Here is a 20988-nt window from a genome sequence, read left to right as displayed (position 1 = left end):
AATAAGGAAAATAAAGGGAGAGGGATCTTATCTATCAAAAAAATCTCCTTTTTTAGGTCATTACACTAAAAAAGCAGGTATATTCATTTTCCCTACTTGGAAAAGAACTAGTATCATAATGGACAATACATGTCATTATTGAAAAATAAATCTTTGTGGCATAAAAAAAAAAAAACCACCAAATATTTTTAATTCCTTCAGAGAAGCAGCCTGTAATCCCGAGAAGTCTTTTCCTCTTGATTTTTTTCAACCTTGGAAAAGTAGGCACCGCCTTGCAATTTATTCCTGACTGTCGCGGATAGATGGCCTTTAATCTGTCACTGCTCATTACTGTCCAACAAGAGGCTTGGTATTTTCTAAGAAATCCATATCTGTACATTTGTCACCGTTCTGTTGACACATTGTTAAAAAAAAAAAAAAAAAAAAAAAAAAAAAGACTAGCATCGCACTGCATCGACCCACCTGGGGTCCTACACATACGGCAGTCATTTCAGAAGAGCAAGTTTAGGATCCTAAAACCAATCTGCTTGGGCAAGTCACCTCACCTGTCTATATACATATGTGCATATATATACATATATATGCATATGTGCAGGTGAGTATTTCACATGATTTATTTATAGTTTTGGGGAGGGTAGTGMTTCTACTTAGAGAAGGAACCATAATGGAAGGGGCTCCCCCAAAATAATGCTTTTATAAGAATCAACTTCTTCCGCACAGCCTGCTTAGCTTTAACCACCAATCAAAGAAATAGCCATGCAAATTGCAAAGCTATTTCAGACTATACAGTCATAAAACAGTTTAATACACAAACAAAGACTTTGTGAAGCCACAAAAGATGGTCCTCTTAACCAAAAGCAGCATCAATCTGCTCTGCTTCTTCTGATGAGTGGTAGAGGAGACAAGCCACTTCCTTACACAAAACATACACACATATTTGAGGAGACAGCTTCACAGGAAAAGAGAATAAAAGACTATATTTATAAATGAACAACAAATAACTTCTAATTTTTCAAGGATTTTAAAAGCCTTTCTTAAGTAAAGGGAGATGTCATATAACCAGATTTCCCCCATCTACATTTACAAATGCATTTGGAAGTACTTAAAAGAAAAAAATAAAGATAAGTTATTGCTCAGGTGGAATTCTTATTATTACTTTTCCTACCATTAAGCTCCTCGAGATAATATAGTCATCAATTGGTTTTTTTTTTTTTTTTTGATAAATGTAATAATTTCACTCTCTTGTAAATGTCTGAATTCCTGAAGTGCTTTAATTCTTGCTAAAATCTTGTCCATTGATATACAGTAATAGTTGATTTATTATTAAGTCTGGTGCTGATTACTGAGCTATTGTGTGTTTCTATTTCATTATTAATTCATTARGTTGTTCATATAATTTCTCTTAATGTTGCATTCACTTCTTTCAAAAGCTAGCACAAATAATGTGACTATAATAACATTTAGAATTGAAAAGCTACTTATATAGGAAATTGCACATCGATAATGATTCAAGAAAAACAAATTAGGTCCTTTTAGCATATGAAGAAATTATTTCAAATGCTAATCTTTGGAACTATGTTCACAAGCTTTAGGCATTTATCTGCACCTTCAGTGCTTGTACATTGATATTTTTTTCCAGTCTATTTTCCTATAATGCGAATATCTGAATTTGCAAATTTTCTCATAAAGTCTTTCAATAATTCAAAAAAATGCACTGCAATCTAATAATTTCTTTGTACAATATGCAGTATTATCCCCACAGGGAAATCCTCATTCTAAATCAAGCTTTTATTCCAGGCATACAAGAATACAGACCAACTATTCCATGTYTGCATGTAACCTAAATGGACAAAGTTGTTTCATATGATTTTATCTCAATGTTGAATATAACCATTCTCTTAAGCCTAGACTTAAAAGTGTTATTTCATTATTTTTCTCTATATTCTTTGCAACATGAAAAGGGGTTCTCATGATTAAGTCTTTTTCTTTCAATTCTATCTCGTCATCTGACGCAACCTATACGTTCTGTGGCACACTCAGCATTTACATTCCAGCCAATCTCACAGGCTAGAAAACACTATGCCTGTGAGGTTTTTTTTTTTTTTTTTTTTAATATATATATATATATAGATAGATGGCATTAACATATATCCCRTGAAATTTTATTAAGAATCTAATGGGGAGACAAAGACACAGGCCAAGGAATTTTATTCTATTTGTTTCATTATTTCAAAAGACTTTATAAAGAATATACTTTATAGAACATAGACATTCTAGAAACCGTATGAACATTTTTAAACTAAAAATATACTTTCTTTCAATGGAAAATTACACTAAAGTAATGTTTTTTTATCAAAAAGAATGACCAATATTAAACAAGTAGAAAAGAAATAATGAGTTAGTTTTCTATGAGTTAGAAAAGAAAAAAGTCCTCCTGAATTCCAAATGTTTCAAACCTTATATAAATGTGACACAATGATAATTACTACGATAACACATAATAACCAAAACATAAAACTCAAACTTCCAGAAATAACGAGGATAGTGTWAGCTCTTCAGAATATCAATGTTTTCCCAGCACTGTCTGGCTTGTGATTTTTTTAAATTTTCACATTTATTTATTGAATTCAGAAATTTAAAGAATTTTACCATGTAAGAGCACAAACTTATAACTCATTAATGTAAAAATAAATATTGAAATAAAATAACATAACTATAAAATATAATTCCTTCATGTAATACACACATTTTTATTTCTATATATGTACATATATAGATATATATACATACACACATGAGATATATATACATACATGCACACTTGCTACTTTGAGCAATCGAGAAAACTATTCTGGTCATAAATGCTATGTGATGAGAAACTGAAGCATTTTAGTTTTCCTGCACTTAAATTTTCAACACAGTACTGGCAAGCTACTTCATTTAAAATAACTAAAGCCTTTGCAAATACTGAGGTTAAAAACTACAATAAATGCTAAGCATTTAAATTTGCTTYTAAATCTTCAGATTACACAGGGGATACATTTTCAATATTTTCTTGGCAAATATGAATGCTGTTTCTTTTTCTAACTGAAATTCTCATCTATTCATATGCCTCAAGGAATTAAGACTTTAAGCATCAAATCAAATTTTAGCAGTGCAAATAAGGGTATTATTTCACCATATCTCCTTTTTTCCTAATTGAAACTAACTTATTTCTAGGACAAGAAGTGGGATCTCTCTGCACTTTTAAGGTAGTAAAAGGAAGAATTGTGACTGTGAAGGAAAGGGATTGTAACTGCTCTAACCTAAGGAAATATCTGGCTGCTGGTCCTGCCATATTCCCACTGCTAACGCTCAGGTCTAACAGAGACTGGGGACTCCCTCTTCCCTTGGCGTAATCCTTTTGGATTACCTACCATAAACCACATAACTAAGAGGTTACATAGCTTTTCCATACGTGTTTGGAGTAGAAAGTCCTCTGAAGTTGCTTATTTCATCTACAGAAATCTTTCTAGTAGAGCTATTACTTTGCAATATATACCCAATACTCTTTGCCAGACAAAGAGGCACCTAAAATTCTTAATGCCTCTATCCAAACAAATCTGTTGATTTACTGTCTTTTTCACAGAGAAAACTGGCACTCTTTTAAGAAGTTCTGAACAGCAAACTGTATTTATCCTCTGCAATGAAAGGCAAATCAAATATGTCATAGTCTCTCCATAATTTCTTCCAAATGAGTCTTCAGTCAAAATGAGGTTTGCTATCAAGAAAACTTGCATCAAAAATGATATTCCAAATTGCCATCTTCCTTGGAAATATGTATTTAAATATCAGTAAGATTATTTTCTCATCATCTGTGAAATGCTGATAAGTTTATAGACCTCTCTTAGAACTGTCATGTTACTTCAAGAATTTATTACTATTCAAATCAAGATTTGATTACACATTACTTTCAGAAGTGACTGCCCTTCTACACGCTGATCTGCCCCATAATTTTTCATCTCTGCTCTTCTCAGCATATAGTGGGTTTGGTCTCTTAAAAACAGCTAAATCAAAAAATATAGGTTGAAAAAAAGGAAGAAATTTCAAACAAAACATTGTTCCTTCTCCACAACACTACATAAGCTCATTTGTCTATCCTACTTGGAAAATAATGTTTAATGCCTTTTCCTTATTGACAACAGATTATTGATGCTGTCTGTATCATTAACAACTCTTGTCTCCCTATATTTTTTGGATTACATRATAATAAGGGATACGATATTTTTCTATTGTCTCTGCAGCAATCTTGGCTGAAGACTGCAGTCCTGACAATCGGTGTATGAATTTTTTAACCTATTCACTGCAAAGTAAACAACTCAGATACATATCAACAACAGCAGCTTCCCAACTTATTTGTAATGCATTGTCCTGAAAAATTGGACAAAAAAAAAATGGAACAATTAGAAAAGTTGGAATATTTCCACAGCTTTTCTAATCTTAAAAAAATACAGACTTGGGTCTCTAAACAACAGTCACCTGATCTGACATTTTCAGAGTGCACAAGTCTATATAACTCCTTTCAGAAGTACAGTTATTAGTTATCACATCAAGTATGCAACGGAAATAATTAAAAACACAAAGTAATAGCCTAAGAAAGGTTTTTGAAATATTTCTCATTCTGTTTATTAATATTTATTTTAAAAGATAAATACAAAAATACTTTTATTTGAAAATTCTCAGCAATACCATGCTGTAGTTGAAAAGAGTAAAAATCAAGGTTATTAAAGAGTATATCATAGTACTATTCTAAACCCATTATATAAAGCATACTTTTTAATTTGATATGCTTATTGAAAAATGAAAGAAAAATGTCTATTGTATGATTCAAATTACAGTAAGCATAAATTAGAGCATAGTAAAGATCTAATTTAAAAAATCCTGATTCTACAATATTATTAATGCTTCCTAGGTTAACCAGCATAAATAAAGCTGTAAAGTACTAATAAAGTTAATCAGGAAACTAGATAAGAAACCAGGAGATTGTGCAAAAATGGACAACCAGCACAAAGCAAACAGCCAGACAACACCCAGTGCAAATATGATAAAACAAGCTTTGTGTATATGAGTTATACTGAATACATTCTTTAAGGAAACAAACAGCAAGAAGTTTGAAAGACTCCAATAACTAAAACAAAACAAAATATTTATATCTCACTTATTAAAGATAATGTAAGTATCATTAGTTATGCTACTGCTGCACTGATTCCATACCTTGGAAGAGCGAAAACAGAAAGCTGTAGATTTTACATCTGCTTTTTCTTTGTCGGTAAGAAGAAGACTTCTRTCATCCAGGAGGCTTAGGTATTTCCCTGTTGTTATATGTCGTAGTCTGAACGGCTGTCCCCATCTAATGTGGCTGCCACTCCACCTAAGAGTGTTCATAGGACAAACCTTTAACAAATCTGCAATTTAATTATTAGCAAACATATTGAAAAGAACATTATTTTGCCAACTAATTGGAATAGTTTTCATGTACTGTTAAATTCATCCATTTTAGATGGATGATGCAAAAAAAAAAAAAAAAAAAAAATTAGGCATTTTTTTCTCTTACAAGAAGAACTGAAAGATGAGAGGCAAAAATTCTCCATCTAATCATCCTAAGAGCTGCTCAACCCAAAATACAGAAACTGCAAGCTTTTAACTTCTTCCCTCAAACTGAGCTTGCTGAACTCCTGAATTCCTGAAGAAAAAGTTGTATACTGATGACATTTCTTAGCCCTAGTTGGGACAGAAACTTCCCTGAATTTTCCTTAGATTGGAAAACTGCCATAGGTAAGAATTTTCAGTGATTCTTCACAAAGCATTCTTTAGTAATACCTCTTCAAAAGTTTTCACTTCAGAAATACATACATACACCTCTATTCTTACGCTTTCTTTCCAAAAYGCTCAGCATAATAGGGGCTATGCCACGGCTTGAAAGAGTCCAAATTTTCAATAAAATTTAAAATAATATCAATGGAACACAAGTATGTCCCTTTTAACTGAACCTGGTTATAAACTCATTCTCACAAGAGAACTTTTTATTAGTGCATCCTTCCACTTGCATTTAAAATAATTCCAGGAAAAAAAGTCCTTGTACCCTTGTGTTTCACATATATTCATAGATAATTATGAAAATGACTGAAATGAACATCTTATACAAGTTTTCATCTAATTTTCATTTTCCCAGTMAAAAACATGTAGTAAATTGAAGAACTAGCCTGCTTAATGCAAATATTCATTTGTTCAAGCATTTCTTCTTAAGTGTTAGCCATATTGTATGCAAAGTATACAAAAACAATTTGAAAGATCTTTTTAAATTGCAAGAGCAATACCTATTTTCTCTTTTGTAGCAAGATTTGTTACACTTCACTAACTAAATTGCTAAAGCTTCTTAGTAACTGAATGCTTYTTTCCTCTTAACTATTTTCTTTTGTAAATGAAATATTCTCTTCTGTGATAAGGGGTAACAGGGAGGCAGCTTTTCAGCAGATGGAAATATGGAAGGTTTATATCTTAGCAATACATTTATTTTTTTCCATTATGTTTTATACACTCCACAAAGGCCCATCTAAATWATCAGTGTTCTAGCACAAATTCTGTTATTCAACTAAGACTTCATGGCATAAATCTCAGGTATTTTATTTATTATCTAGTAAAATACATCAATCCTGCACCTCTCATAACACAGTCAATGCAAGTCTTTGCTTTCCTCTTCTCTGATTCARTTTACAGTCTACTCAGCACCAGCAGCCTGCTTCACTTGGACACTAAGAAATAGAAAACACTAAGAGTAGTAAATTGAGCAATACTCTTAGTTCAATCCTGCAGGACAGCAAAAATGTCAAAACACACACTCACCCCAGAAAGTTTCTTAAACTGAAAATATCWTGTAAAGCCAATTTTAATGATTTGAAATTATTTTCTACAATTTGCATGTAGGATTCCCATCACCTAACCAGCAGTATCAGGTATGCCATGGTAGGCCATTCCAACAGGCAACTGTTTTTTTTTTCTTTTYTTTTTTAAATGTTAAAAATATGTGTTAAAAAGAGGTAAAAAAGGGTAAACTGGTAGCTGCAACTGCTTCAGGGAAAAAAAATCAAAACACACATGAACTAGAATATTAATACAAATTCTCTATTTGTATAGAAGAGAGCTTCATTTTTCTTGAAAGTGGTGTGAAGTGCTTTTTCAGAAACGTTAGTATTACCAAATCCTGCTGTATAGAAAAASTGCCTTTGAATCAGAACTCCCCAGTTAAACTGATGTCTCAGCTGAAAGCGATTTTACTTACGCAACTCTTAGAGTCTCTAGTCGCCAAAGGGAACGGGCATGAATGGACACAGCACCACCCTCATAATGGACAGTTCTGAAAATGAAGCAAAGGTACACACTAAATGTTCAGCTTTGTCACAAGGAAATATTCCTCAATTTTATTTAACAGCATTTCTTATCTARATAGAGGTGAAACAGTTATTGTAACTGTCATATCCCTAAGGATATCATATTCAGTACCTGTTCTTTTCAATTAAACCTTCATTTTCAAATTTCATTTTAATTGTCTTTTGCATCTTTTGTTGTAAAGTAATATTTTTTATTTAAATATCTCTCTCACACTGCCTTTAAGAACATAGATTCAAGAAGGGAAAAAAACACTGACCATTACATTATTTCTAATTTTTTGGAAGGCACTAAATATATTAATCCTGTGTAAAAATAAAGGCAAAAAAAGAAAATAGTAAAGGTTTGGCAACAACAAACAACAAAAGAAAAGACTCTCCCTAGCATTGTAAATGAAATAAGACTTAAATTATATTGGGAAAATATTCAAAATACAAAATAATCCCTCCTCACAACATTTATASAATTTGTCTTCCTGAATATTAAGGACCCATGCATAAAAAGAACCACGCAGTTGTGCTATTCTCTCACAGATCAAAATTCATGTTAAGTCTTCTTTTTTGGTTGAAATAACATTCATTTGTACAGTGAAATGCAGATGATAATGATTCAACTACTGCTGTATTCACACACAACCTCTTTTATTCAGACATTTCTTTAATCTCTTGTTCTGCATCTAACAGATTAGGTTGCTCTTGAAACACCTCAACAATAACAGATTCAATATCATACATTTCTTAAAGTCAAAACATTCTGATTACATCCTGGCTTATTTCAATATGAAGCTAGCTGACACAAATGCACTTGAAATTCTTGCATTCATTTAATTCAATATTTAACAGTTATATTAAACATTTCTCAAGTCATTGAAAATATCTATCAAATGAGGTGGAAGCAAAGGCTAAAATTAACCAGAATATTTCATTTTTAAATTGGTATATTGTCATCTTTCAGGAATAAAATTCTTTTTTCCATTGGAACCTTGGAAGTTGTCACTTGTTTCTCAGCCTGAGCAYCCCTCCTGAGGCTAGCTTTGGATGATATGTAGCAGATAAATCAGTGTAATCCTTAAAGTTTAAAAATATTCCTATTGTGAACATAAAAGAATGGTTTCTCATTAGCCACTTTGCTTTCTTCTACTGTACATCCCTTATTTCACCTCTCTTTTCCTTGAAAATAGAGTTACCAGTCCTTCATAATGTAAGATAAAATTTTGGGAAAAAACTAGGGAGAAAGGAGAAAAAGGAGAAAACAAAAAAGGAAAAGAGAAAAAGAAAGGGGAAAAAATGAAAAAAAAAAAGGAAAATAAGGGGAAAAAGGGGTGAAAAAAGAAAAAGGGCAAAAGAGAGAAACAGAGAGAGAGAGAGCGAGAGAGAGAAGATCCTAGGATGTCTCTCTCATTTCCCTATAAATGGACATGACAGCAGCAGGGGAGGAGAGGCCAAAAGTGATGACAGTGTTTTAGAGAGCAGCAAAGCCTCAGGAAAAGCAGTGACAGGGAAACTCACTAGGAAGCAAAAGAGGAAGCCCAAAAGGTTGGGGTCAAAGATTGAGCAGCAAGATTTTGGAAGGAGAGGATGGACAATACATCTTAGAAAAATCAGGCTGGCACTAGCATATGGCAAAAGTTCTTGAGCCTTTAGCCAGACTCTCCCTTTTCTATGGACAATATGGCAAAGAAAAAGAAGCTTCAAAATGAAATCTCTTTTTCATCTTTTCTCTGTATTGATGGGCAACTTACCATGCTTTTACTATAAGACAACAGCATGTATACTAGTCWTTACCTTGGAAGAGCAGAGTAAATTCATATGCTGTCATATACCTTTTCATTTTGTAGAAGAAATTGTAAGTTCATTTTTAACTCCTTTCATTGAAATGCAAGTAGTAAATTATTCTGAAATTGCTCAAACAATCATCCTTCATTTTTGCTCTGTAGGAAAACGTTATTCCATACGCTATGGCTCCTTTCTTCTTATACAGTATTGACAAATGTTCASTGCCCAGAAAGAACCATGGTTCATAACACTTTAATCCTTCTCTGAAATGAACACTAGCAATCTTTAGAAGATACTGACATCACTAGGGCAAATAAAACARGATTTTAATGATATATGAATAACCTACAATTCTTTAGGCCTATCAARGAGTTACTATAGAATCACATTGATAAGATGGAGAAAAATGTCAAATTACATAGACTGCTTCGTTCCAAAACTCTGGAAGAATCATTATTGAATTTATATTAATATTACAGGATAGTGGAGGAAAAACTGGCAATCATATCAATGAACTTCACTAATAGAGGGCATTAAATGAAGTAATTGACAGCTGTTGTTTTCTTCATTTAAGAAGCGTTCCACAGCAAAGGAACAACGGAGTAAACATCAGAACCTCAGAAGAAATAAGGGCGTCTTGTCTAAACTTCTTTTAAAATATATACATATATACATACACACACACACAGACACACACACACACAATTTATCATCTTGTTTGAGAGGGACACAAACTTAACAGCAAAAAATGTAGTGTCTGGATTTGGATAAATGAACAAAACCCAAAAAAAGACATCAAAGTTCAAGCTATGGCTCTTATTTCAAAAACTGCATTGGGATCACGAGAAGGAAATCTATTTTTTAAGCCAGAGTTATTCTGTCTACAAAGATCACAAATAGATAAAATGCCTCCAGAGAAAGTAGAAGCAGCAAGAAACACAGTTAATCTTACTGTTACTTTCAAATCACATACCTTGCCACAAAGCATTATATAAGAGGAAAGGGTGATTACRCTACACATCATACTACAAGCTGGTAAAGATTTGGCTCTGAATTGATTCTTACTGCAAATAYATCCTGTATTTTTTAGGAAATCCGAAGAGTAACCTCAGTGATCTACTTCAAATCTATTTTAAATTAAGGTATTCWAAATATACTGTAAATACTAATGCTATAAGGCAATTTATTTAYTTGCTCTATTTTAATCTTCAGCGTAGTTTCTGTGTTCTCCTTAAACAAATTGTCCCATTAATTTCAATGACCAGGAAAGTTGTTCTGCTTTAAATTTGAAAGCCAGTTAATATGAGAAACAAGTAAAGAACTCTATGGATTTTTCAAATTTATTTATAAAAGAATATTATTGAACCCCTTTCAGCTTCAGCTTCCTTTTTTTCTCTTTCTTCCCTGAAGATGAAAATTTTCACATGTCACACATTTCCTGGATATAATAGAGCCCACTATCAGTAATGCCACATCTAGAATATATGTTACCATTCTAAAGAGAATGGCCTGATTTGCAGAATCAGTGAAAAGAGCTGGGAGCTTACTTTAGGAGGTTTCTGCCATGAGGTTTTTTGCAGCTTTTAAGGAAATTAGCAACTGGAAAACTGCTCCATAGCAATGTGAAATGCTGTAGTAATAAATAGATAACATTTTTGCAGTAAAACAAAAATGATATATTCTGCATCCCACAACAAAATGAAAACTGTACAATGATTTCTAATTCATTGTATAGTAAAAAATTGAGTAAATGTTGACGGACTCATTACCATCTGCCAGAGTAAATAACAACTGCCAGAGTAAATACAAAAACTTTACTCATTCCCTTGATGTTACAAATTCACAAATGAAGACTCAAAGCTAAACTCYGTACAGGATAAGAAATTGAAGTGTCACAATCTCAAGAGGAAAAGAGGCCAAATTGAAAGCACATAGCGTTTTAAGCTACCCTTAATGCAAACAGTGACTTAAATTTTATGATAGATAATTATAAAGTTATCAGGGAAAATTCTTCAGTGGTTGAGAATTTTATCATGTTCYTAATGGGGAAAGTGTTGGGAAAGGAAACACAATCCTTTCAATTCAAGAAAAAAATGCACGAAGTAAGAAAACTCGTTGCCCATGTACACAAGCGAGCACGTATCTAATTAGAAGGTGCAGTATGCCATATTTAATTCAATGAAATTACACACACRTAACATTATTTGTGTTCTTTTTTGTCTGGTGGTTTTTTGCAACCACCAGGCTCAGGCACAGCCTGTCTGCAGTGTTCAAAAACATCATCACTAATTTTTTTTCTCTAGTAGAATATTATGTAAAACAGCATACCACCACATAAATCTCTCTGTCTGCACTGCTTCCAAGTGATTTTTTTTTAATTGCAGACTAATTCAAGGCTAGTATGTCCAGAGTAAATCTAAAATATGCCCTCAAAGCAGAAATGCACACCAGCCTAGTGACTGCTGCATGGTACACATGTCACTACAGCCCCTGGAATTTGTATTTAAAGTTTCTGATTCCACCTGGGTGTCTGGGGAAAATTCTCCTGACAATAAAATCCTATTTTAATAGTTTTTGAGACACTCATACAAGAATCTGTTTAAATAAGTCCTCTGCACCTCCACTCCACAAGTCCTTGATGCTGTCTTGAAGTATTTACAGCTCAGTGATTCTTGCTGTGATCTCTTAAAAATGTCCTGTTGGCCATCAGGAGCCAAACAGGACGACACAAAAGGCAGGTTATCAGAGAGGACTTTAAGTTCCTCAGTGATACATGCAGATGACAGGCAGTCTGAGGGGAGAAAAYCAAATTCCCCGCAACAGCCTCTCACCTTCCACAAGTACCTGCTTTGGCCTGAGGCAAACAGTGGTCCTCAACCTGGCCATATTCCCAGTGCCGTTGCATCTCACTACCATCAAAATTCAAGTCCCTCTTCCAAAAACTCAGCAATTGCATCCTCCCTCCTAGGGAGTAGCGCAGTTCCTTAGGGAGCACATGGAGCCACCCCGGAGCCAGCAATGAAGGAGACGCAGAGCACATTCACAACAAATCACAAGGCACAGAGGAGAATGGGAGGATCAGCTCTTTACAGGATTATTTCCTGCCACTGCTCTGGGCCTTTTCCAGGAGAGGYTGAGATGGCCTTTCCTCAGAGGAAGCTGCCACATGCGCTCAGCATCCACCCTGCCGGCGTGCTGCAGCCCCCACTGGGCTAAATGCTGTTCCACAATARTATAAAGAGCTGCTCTGCACTAAAAAGCTTTTACGTCTAAGCAAGTATCATGTTATACACAATGTGTGTTTTATTTAGGACTCTTGCTAATCTTTGGAACACTGTTATACTCAAATTTATGTAACTGTATCAATGCCCTCAAAACGTGGAAAGTGAGAGGTTGTTTTTAAAAGATGCCTAGAAGAAATCTCCCCATCAAAACAACATATTCATTCCCAGCACTAGATAACGGGTGACAGTACAGGATAACGCTGTTATTTTAGGACCGTCTGATCTTCTACTTATTTGAGAAGGCACAAGGGAAGGTACTGACAGAAAAAGAAGACGAGATACAGGCATTAGTGAGTCACAGTAGATGGGGAACTTCTACACTGCAGCTCTTCTACACTGTCATTCTGCARAGCAGAGCTGCTCTTCAGGCAGCTCCTGACACAAAACAACCCAGGCACTGCCACATTCACCCACCATCAGGCTATTTCAAAAGCCAAAGAAAAGGAGGTGGAATTATTATAATCCAAGTGTATCAAATCCTTAGCATGTGCCAAAGTGAGGGAACTTAAAAACGAAAGATTAAAAAACTGAGCTTACAATTTTCCACTTGTCAAAATTACACATATTTTTTAAAATATAATTCTACCAGCAGCTAATACCACCCTTCAAAATACCATACGCACGCATCTCAAAACCTGAAAGTAGGAGCTAGATAGCCTCATTTTAGACATTGCGTAGAATAGAGATTCAAATTAATGAATATAGTTTTTAAGAAATAAATAAATTTTAAGAAATAAATAATTTAGAGAGGAGAAAACTTTGAAATAATATGGATATTGGAATGACTGGAATAATTATCTATAACTTCATAATCTCAAATTATATGTTARAGGCATAAGTAAAAATCACACAAATTTACCAGAAAATCTAAAGAAGAAATCAAAAGGGCAGCAGCAAATGAGACTAGGAACCAAAAACCTAGGTATACTCTGCCAAATTAAGCTCCTGTCCTACAGGAAAATTTCAAAAATTTCAAAAGATCATAGCCAGAGATATAGGTACTATTTGTTAATGAACAAATTAATGAACTAAAAACTCTTTTCTAGACCAGAGACCAGAGCTGTACACAGACACACAGACACAGACACACACACACACACAAAAAAAAAAAAACCCCAGGTGAAACAGCTCAACAATTCTATACAAAAATTCTATACAAAATTCTATACAAAAAATTCGTTATCTATGTATTTTAGGAGTGCACTCTTTTAAAAGGCATAAAATGAAAATACCTTTCTGTTTGCATGCTGAGAAAATTCAAATTTGGTCCATATGCCAAAACAAACAAAGTATTCCAAAATCAACATTATCATGTAGCAAGTTGAAGGCAGGAGTAGATCTGGCATTTCCATTAAAGCCTTACTGCTTCAAGTTTTAAGATATATTTTATTTGAGCAAGTGAACAAGGCTTTGATTTTATTTTATATTTGATTCACTCATGTAAAGACTCCACTGAGACATACTGCTTTCAGTRTCAGTCTTATCATCATTTTGAATTTATTAGTTAATTGAGAGGGAAAAAGGCATATCCAGAGCTATCATCACTTTTCTACTCCCATTCGTCGAGTCCTTCAACAATGAAAATAACTATAAATTTATTCCTATACTCCCAGGTGAGGTACACCTGAGATTAATAACCTAGATTAGTGACCTTGAGGGGTTTGGTGATATTTCCTGAGGCATTATGTGTATATGATAACAGGAAAAAAARRAAAAAAAAAAGCAGTGAAGAAACTGAAACTTTTCCTTTACTGTTTTAAGTCAGTAAAAATGACGGCAAGTTATCAAAATGGCAACAAGATGTGTAACAATAAAGCATAAAAGTAATATATCATGACGAAAAAAGTAAACAGTAAACATTATTAATAATCTGTCGTAATGAAGTCATAACCACAATAATACAGTTAACCAGCCATTTTRTGTGTGCCGTCACAACAACCCAACTGTCAGCCTTATAGGCGAAAAGATCGGAGAAGCTTATTCTTCTAGATTTGATTTTAAGCTAAGARCAAGAAAAAACAGGTTCAATTACATTTTTTAAGTGTTCTCCAACAATTAAGTGCATTTTTTCTCATGTTGCTGTACCAAGTCCACTTCCAATAAGCACTATTGCTTTTACAACTGAAACGATATCAAGCGGAAAGCACAGACGACTCATGTTCAAAGCTGATTTAAGCAACATTTGCTGTTATGAGAGATAGAGCTCATTAACGATAAACTTCAAAAATTTTTGCTACCAATGACACTGACTCCATGCAATTCATTGCTACTTTATTCTAAGCCACAAAACCTACCTTCTTTGCTCTTCTCCATGTTCACCAGAAGGGACTGTCAAGCACTCATCCATGTGGCCATGCAATAATCTCAGAACATCTCCTCCTATCAGATAGCCTTGAAAAAAAGAGAGAAAATCAAGTTTTCTCAAGGGAGAAAATAACACCATACAAAACTACAGTTCAAGCTGCAATAAAATGTATCAGTTTTATTTAATTGTTTTCTGTTGGTGCTTTATGTTCCTGTAAATAGAGAGCTACTATGTTGGGTAGGAGTCCAAAGAAAAWGAGGAGGATGACTCATTCCCCTGAAAGCCATCTGATCATGGCAATGGAAATAAACTTCAGTCAACATCTAGGAAAGGGGAGAAAGTGAAAGGGTCTTAGAAAAGATGTTGCTGAGAACAGGATGCACATCTTCAGCCACTCTGCAGAGGATACACAGGATGGACATTTCACCAGAAGGAGATGGGACTGTAGAGTTTGTGCAACTTGGAGAAAGACTGATCCAGCTGAAGCCAGAAACCAAGTTCTTGCCTCCCAGGTTACAATGGGTAAAGCGGGATGTGCAACTTGGAGAAAGACTGATCCAGCTGAAGCCAGAAAGCAAGTTCTTGCCTCCCAGGTTACAATGGGTAAAGCGGGAAATGCTTCTTATCCTCTTTCATCTCACACAGTTTTGTTTTTTATTTTACAAGTKAAGGATTCCACTTAATGTACAAATAAAATCTATATCCACAAACAAAAGGACAATACATATCTGTCACTACACAATATTTGGGACAAGAGAGATGAAGGTAGAAAATAATTCTACAGCTCTATTCAGTAGAAATATCAACTTCAATTTCACATTAGGCTCTTTGAAACAGAGATGTGATATTACAAAGAAATTGAATTTTTATGTTTTCCTACCTACCTAGATTGCTTTATCATCTAGTGATTTAAGAGTACTAATATCTGGTAGATTTTCAGCGTCATTGAATGATATTTTTTCATCTGACAAGCTGAACAAATATTTAAAGTTGCATAAAGGTAATTCCTAAACTCCTTCCTTCTTCCTAAAATCAGTTGATATCAAAYTACTCATTTGAACAGGATGTGAAAATATGATCCCTTGAGTTGATATTGTAAAAAGTATAGGTTTTATTCGATCAAAATCATTTTCTTAAAGTATTTTTAGAACAGTAGTCTGAAGCTGAACAGTAGCTGAAGAGAGAAAGCCAGTACTCAAGACTCAGCATTCAGAAATGTGTTCATATACACATTTCATAGATTTTATTTTGATGCTACTTTTTTCTTCAATAATCTTTTAAAATAATCTTTTCAATATCTTTTAAAATCTTTCAATAATCTTTTAAAAAATCTTTGAAATCATATCAGATAATATTTATGCAGCTAATTTTAGAACTGAATTTTTCTCCTTTAAATTACTGATTTTGATTCAGAGGAGCATTTTAATTAACATATATTAATTTGCATATGGAACCAATATAGATCTGAAGTGCAGCATTACTTGTCATGGCCCTCAAGTTCCATTTTGACTTTAACAGTAAATTGACTTCTACATAAAAATACTTTGCAAAAACGCACACAAAAAGGAACTCTTCTGTTTTAACCAGCTACTTTCAATATCTCAGCTCATTTTATGGATTATTTATCTATTACTTTCACTTTGAAGTCATTTCATTTAACTGACATGTTTTTCTTTCCACAGAAATAGAAAAGTCTGAGAACTCTTATTACTATACTTCTAATTGAAAGTTTTGATTAAAAGCAGGAATACTGGTGTTAGGTGTTCCTATAYAGAGGTACTTTGCATATGAAGACCTCAACCATTTTGCAAATACTACCAAATTTAAATTTAGCTTTATATTCCTATTCCTCCATTCAGATATCATTTATCTGCAGTTTCATTACAGTCTTCCTGAGACACTTACATTACGCATAGCTACCCAGGTATCAGAATCACTCTCCCTTCACAAGGAGCCAGCTTTGATTACAGGGGCTTTGATTACAGCTTTCAGCTGTATATGCTGAAAGAGTTCTGTTCCCTAATTGTTTTTGACATTTGACACCATCCAGCTGATCATCTCCAGGAAAGATACTCTCAGAAAAATAAACTAGTTAAGTATCTATCCCCAGGAAAACTAAAAAAGTAGAAAACTGTTAACAACAAAGTAAAAGCAAATGCTATAGGAGAGAAACTCACCACAGCTAAAACCATGTTATATTATTTTCCCATGATCTTCTGTGGTGAGAATGGATAACATATCACTGTATTTTATCAGTATGGACTTGTGTTTCAAGAGACAGCCAAGCATGCCTCACTAGGGAGGATCACCAGCTGGAGAGATGCAGCGTGAACCTGAGGCTCAGCTGACAGCCTGCACTGGGTTCATTAACGTGAATGGCACAGCGGCACAGCCAGCAGTGGGAGGATGAGGAGAACTGAGTATGAGGTTTCTTGCAACAAGTAACAGTCTGTAGAGGAGAAGATTTCAAAAGGTTTCTCCATTCAGTGTTTAGCAGTAACACTCCTGTCCCCGTTCCTTGGTTCTAGTYACCTTGGAGGTTCTCACATCAGCTCCCAAACTTTGGCATCCTGTTTACTTTTGGTTCTACTTTTCTCTTGTTTTATCTTAATTCTCATTCACCATTTGACCAAATTTCATGACTATCCAAGCAGTAATGTGCTGATGCAAAAGGGTGTTCAATCTCACATTCATTTTCCAAATATTGAGGATTGCTTAAAGAAACAGATTTTTCTTCAACCTAGCAGCATTTTTTACTCAGTGAGTCACAGGAACACATGACCATGCCTGCACACTTCAGAACAATCAGAGATAATAATTTAAACCAGGACCACAAGCTATACCTTTAGTAAAATGTATTAACATACTTTTAGTAAAATGAAACGTCAATTAGCTTTTCAATTTATAATTCAGTGCATTGGCTTTCAGTGTAATTTTTCTTCTTTATTTTCAGAACTTTTTATTTAGTTGATTAACATTCAAATAAGAGAAATCCATTCCCGTATTTCAGTCGCAGAAGAGTTTGGTGGAAAAGTCGAATTTTTCAGGTATTTCCTTTAAAAGCAATCTTCCAATAATTAAGTTGAGCCARTCTTACCTTGGGCAACTTCACTTCCTGAACTGATTGGGGCTACGCTCCAGAGCGTTTGCTGGAAGGCTGCATCAACATGTAAGCTGCCATTGCCATAAGAGAGATGCTAAAACCAGAAGAGAAGGAAGCTTTTATCTGGGGTTAATTAAAATTTTAATTAGCATACGCAGAAATAATATCAAACATGCTCTTGGTTCTTTCATACATAAATTGTTCCCATTGTCTGCATAAGCAAATTGTCAGTCAGTCTTGCGTACTCTTCAATGGGCATGGGATAAGGCTACAAAAAATATGGCATKTTTACCTTGAAGATAAGGTATATAGAGGGCACAAAATAGTTAGCTGTTTGGGGTCTTAGAATGTAATTCTTCCCTGAAGATTTGATTACTAAATGCTACAGGGGTCTTAAATTCCTTCTGTGTGTTATGGGACTTTGCACTAAGTTTGTATAGTGGAATGTAACATTCATCTAGATATTTCAGGTGTAATTTAAACATTTCTTCTGGGCAAATGCTTTCCTAAAACTGCAAAAACATTAAGGATATCCTTTAAATGAATAATTCATTCTATAAGGCACATAAGGAAGCATCCAAAAATGCATTCTTGCACCAAGCTTCCATGATCTAAAGAAACCTGAAAATAACCTTCCCTGAAAAGCTTACTTCCTGMCCAAGAATTTAATGGGTGCTCTTCTTTAATTCTATTATTGTATACCTTTCTGCCAGCATTCCTGTTCTGTCTGGTGAGTGCCAAAGATGATTTTTCTTCTCCAAAAAAAATTTTTTTTTTTTTACATCTCTAACCCAAAAATACTTGTCATTTTGWCATTTATTTCCCCATTCATGCAATTATACAAACTAGTCACCAAGCATAGACCATGCTGAGGGATTACAATCTCTAACACACCTCCAATCCCTGCTCTACCTTCTTGGTCTCACTTTCATAATTGAAATTTCCCCAACCAAGATCATTACATAGATTTCCAGTTAGAGGCAATTAGCAATTTGACAAGCACAACCAAGAAGAATCTTCTTGATGTTGTTATAATTTGGCATGGGTAAAGGAAGAAAAGGATAACAACCCTGCCATTTATGTCATTTAGGGTTGCCGAGATCTGTTCTCTACCAGTTCTTATATCTGTGTGCCTTTTATTTCAAACTCATCTTCATTTGTCTTTTATCTTCAACATCATTTACAAGCTTATCTTCAGAAGACACAGTGATATCAACCATTGCTCATGTTGTTCCATTTCATAAGTAGAAGGCTGAACAAAAAACACATTGCTGACTTCTCTTCACAGAACATCTATTGTTTTGATCACTTATTTTGACACAAGTTGCAGCTTCATTAGAACTCAGATGTCTCCAGTCGAGTCAGCAGATAACCATATCTTTAAAAAGTTTGGCTAAAATGACTTAGGAGCGTATATGACCAACGTAGGACAGAAATGTAGAGTATATCTTTGTAATTATCTTCTTCACTTCTCAAATCTTTCAATTTACAAGCTAAGGTGAGAGAAAGAGCCCTGACAAACACATAAAAACTATGCAGTCGTAAATTCATCCCTTGAGCACCATACATAGCAGACACCAAAATGATTCTGCAGAGGAAGTAGCATGTCAGTGTATAATTACAGTTTCTATCACACCACATGTACAGAAGAAAGCCAAATAGGGTTGCCAATTTTAATCCTCCGATTTTATAACTTTTCAGTGCTCAATTTTGCATCCGTCATGGTGTTTTAAAGCAATTTGCTGTAACTTTTTGGTGCTTACCCATTTGGTTTTACCCATTTGAAGCAGAATAAAATCACAAAAATAAAACTAAATGTTCCTACGATACGGACATGAACGTTGGTTTTGAGCAGCCTCTGCAACTGCTTTTGCTGTGTACTTAACTGTACCTGGCAGAAGTAGCAGGTTGSTGTTTTCTACAGGGACCTCCAGTGAAATGCTGCATGTCTTTTGGCTTTGCAGCAGCAACATTTGCAAAGCAGAAATATGTTGGGTTTGGGAGTTCTGCATTCTATTCTAGCCCCAGCACTGATCTCCTGTCACACCTAAAGGCAGCTTCCTCAGCCTCCTATCTGGCTGAGGCATGAAAAATACTAAACTACTTAAACCAAAAAAGTATCGTCTTAAGCACATGCACATACTAAATATGAGTCCTCTACTAATAATACACATATAAATATATGTATTCATATACCTAGAGTATATAATAATAATAATTTACTAAGAATATAAGGATAAGCTCTTAAAACAGCCTTTAACCTGTCATAGCTTTCTAATCACATTTCAGAATGAAATATGATATATTATTAATACAGGCATACAGTAGAAGAAGCTTCTCAAGGATAATGTTTGCATGTCTGCAATTTCTCCTGGCATTGCAGCTCCTCAGCTGAACCCAGCTTCATTTAATAAGCTCTACACTGGTGTGCAGAACACTAAAAATCATCCTAGCTTTGTTCCTTGATCTTCTCTGAAGAACACAGAGTATTCAAGCTCATTGAAGGGCTTGGGAATCAGAAGGCAATTTCCGTAAGAAGCCTTCCGCAGTGATTGCAGTAGCATAGTTACATTTACAATATCTAGACGGTGTACTTTAAATTCAGTACTCGGCAAGTCTGCACTGATGGCACACACTGATACTGCAGGGAGAAGATGCAGGCTGCTTTTTAGAAAGAGGCAATGAAACTCCTATTCATAAATTCTTTTCCCCAAAGGAATATACCAAAAGATATACTGAACACCATCTAGTGCTTCTGCTCTGAGAAATGTGCATGTGTGCAAAGAAAAAAAATCATACAGAAAACAAAACATCTGCTTCAGGCTTCCTCATGGCTAAGCTATGTCAATATTGATACTTTGCATCTAGCGCTATTTCCATCTGCCCTTTACATTATGTTGCCTCTGACATTCTTTTCTGCCTCTTCTAGGTAGCTGCACAAGAAAACAAAAAAAAAAAGAAAAATAAGTTTAAGACAGCTTCCTTCCTTTTAAAAATCTGAGAGTTACATATGAAGTAACAATATGAAGTGCATTTTCCGCACTGAAGGAAAGAAGGGGCTCTTGGGGTGCTACYCCAAATTGCTACAGCAGCTTC

The 20988-nt window shown here is 34.4% G+C and overlaps 1 protein-coding gene across 1 annotated transcript in view; it reads right to left on the bottom strand.

Annotated features, from left to right (window-relative positions):
• RYR2 (ryanodine receptor 2) overlaps window positions 1-20988 on the bottom strand; it is a 312795-nt gene that overhangs the window by 167075 nt on the left and 124732 nt on the right. The window contains 4 exon segments of the mRNA XM_026037372.1: window positions 5254-5410; window positions 7319-7393; window positions 14779-14875; window positions 17887-17986. Coding sequence (XP_025893157.1) covers window positions 5254-5410; window positions 7319-7393; window positions 14779-14875; window positions 17887-17986 — 429 coding nt within the window.

This window comes from Nothoprocta perdicaria, unplaced genomic scaffold (assembly GCF_003342845.1).
Source record: "Nothoprocta perdicaria isolate Ctin4 unplaced genomic scaffold, notPer1 scaffold_197, whole genome shotgun sequence".
Taxonomy (NCBI): Eukaryota; Metazoa; Chordata; class Aves; order Tinamiformes; family Tinamidae; genus Nothoprocta; species Nothoprocta perdicaria.
Note: the sequence above shows the minus strand (reverse complement) of the source record. Positions and strands in the feature narration are given on the sequence as shown.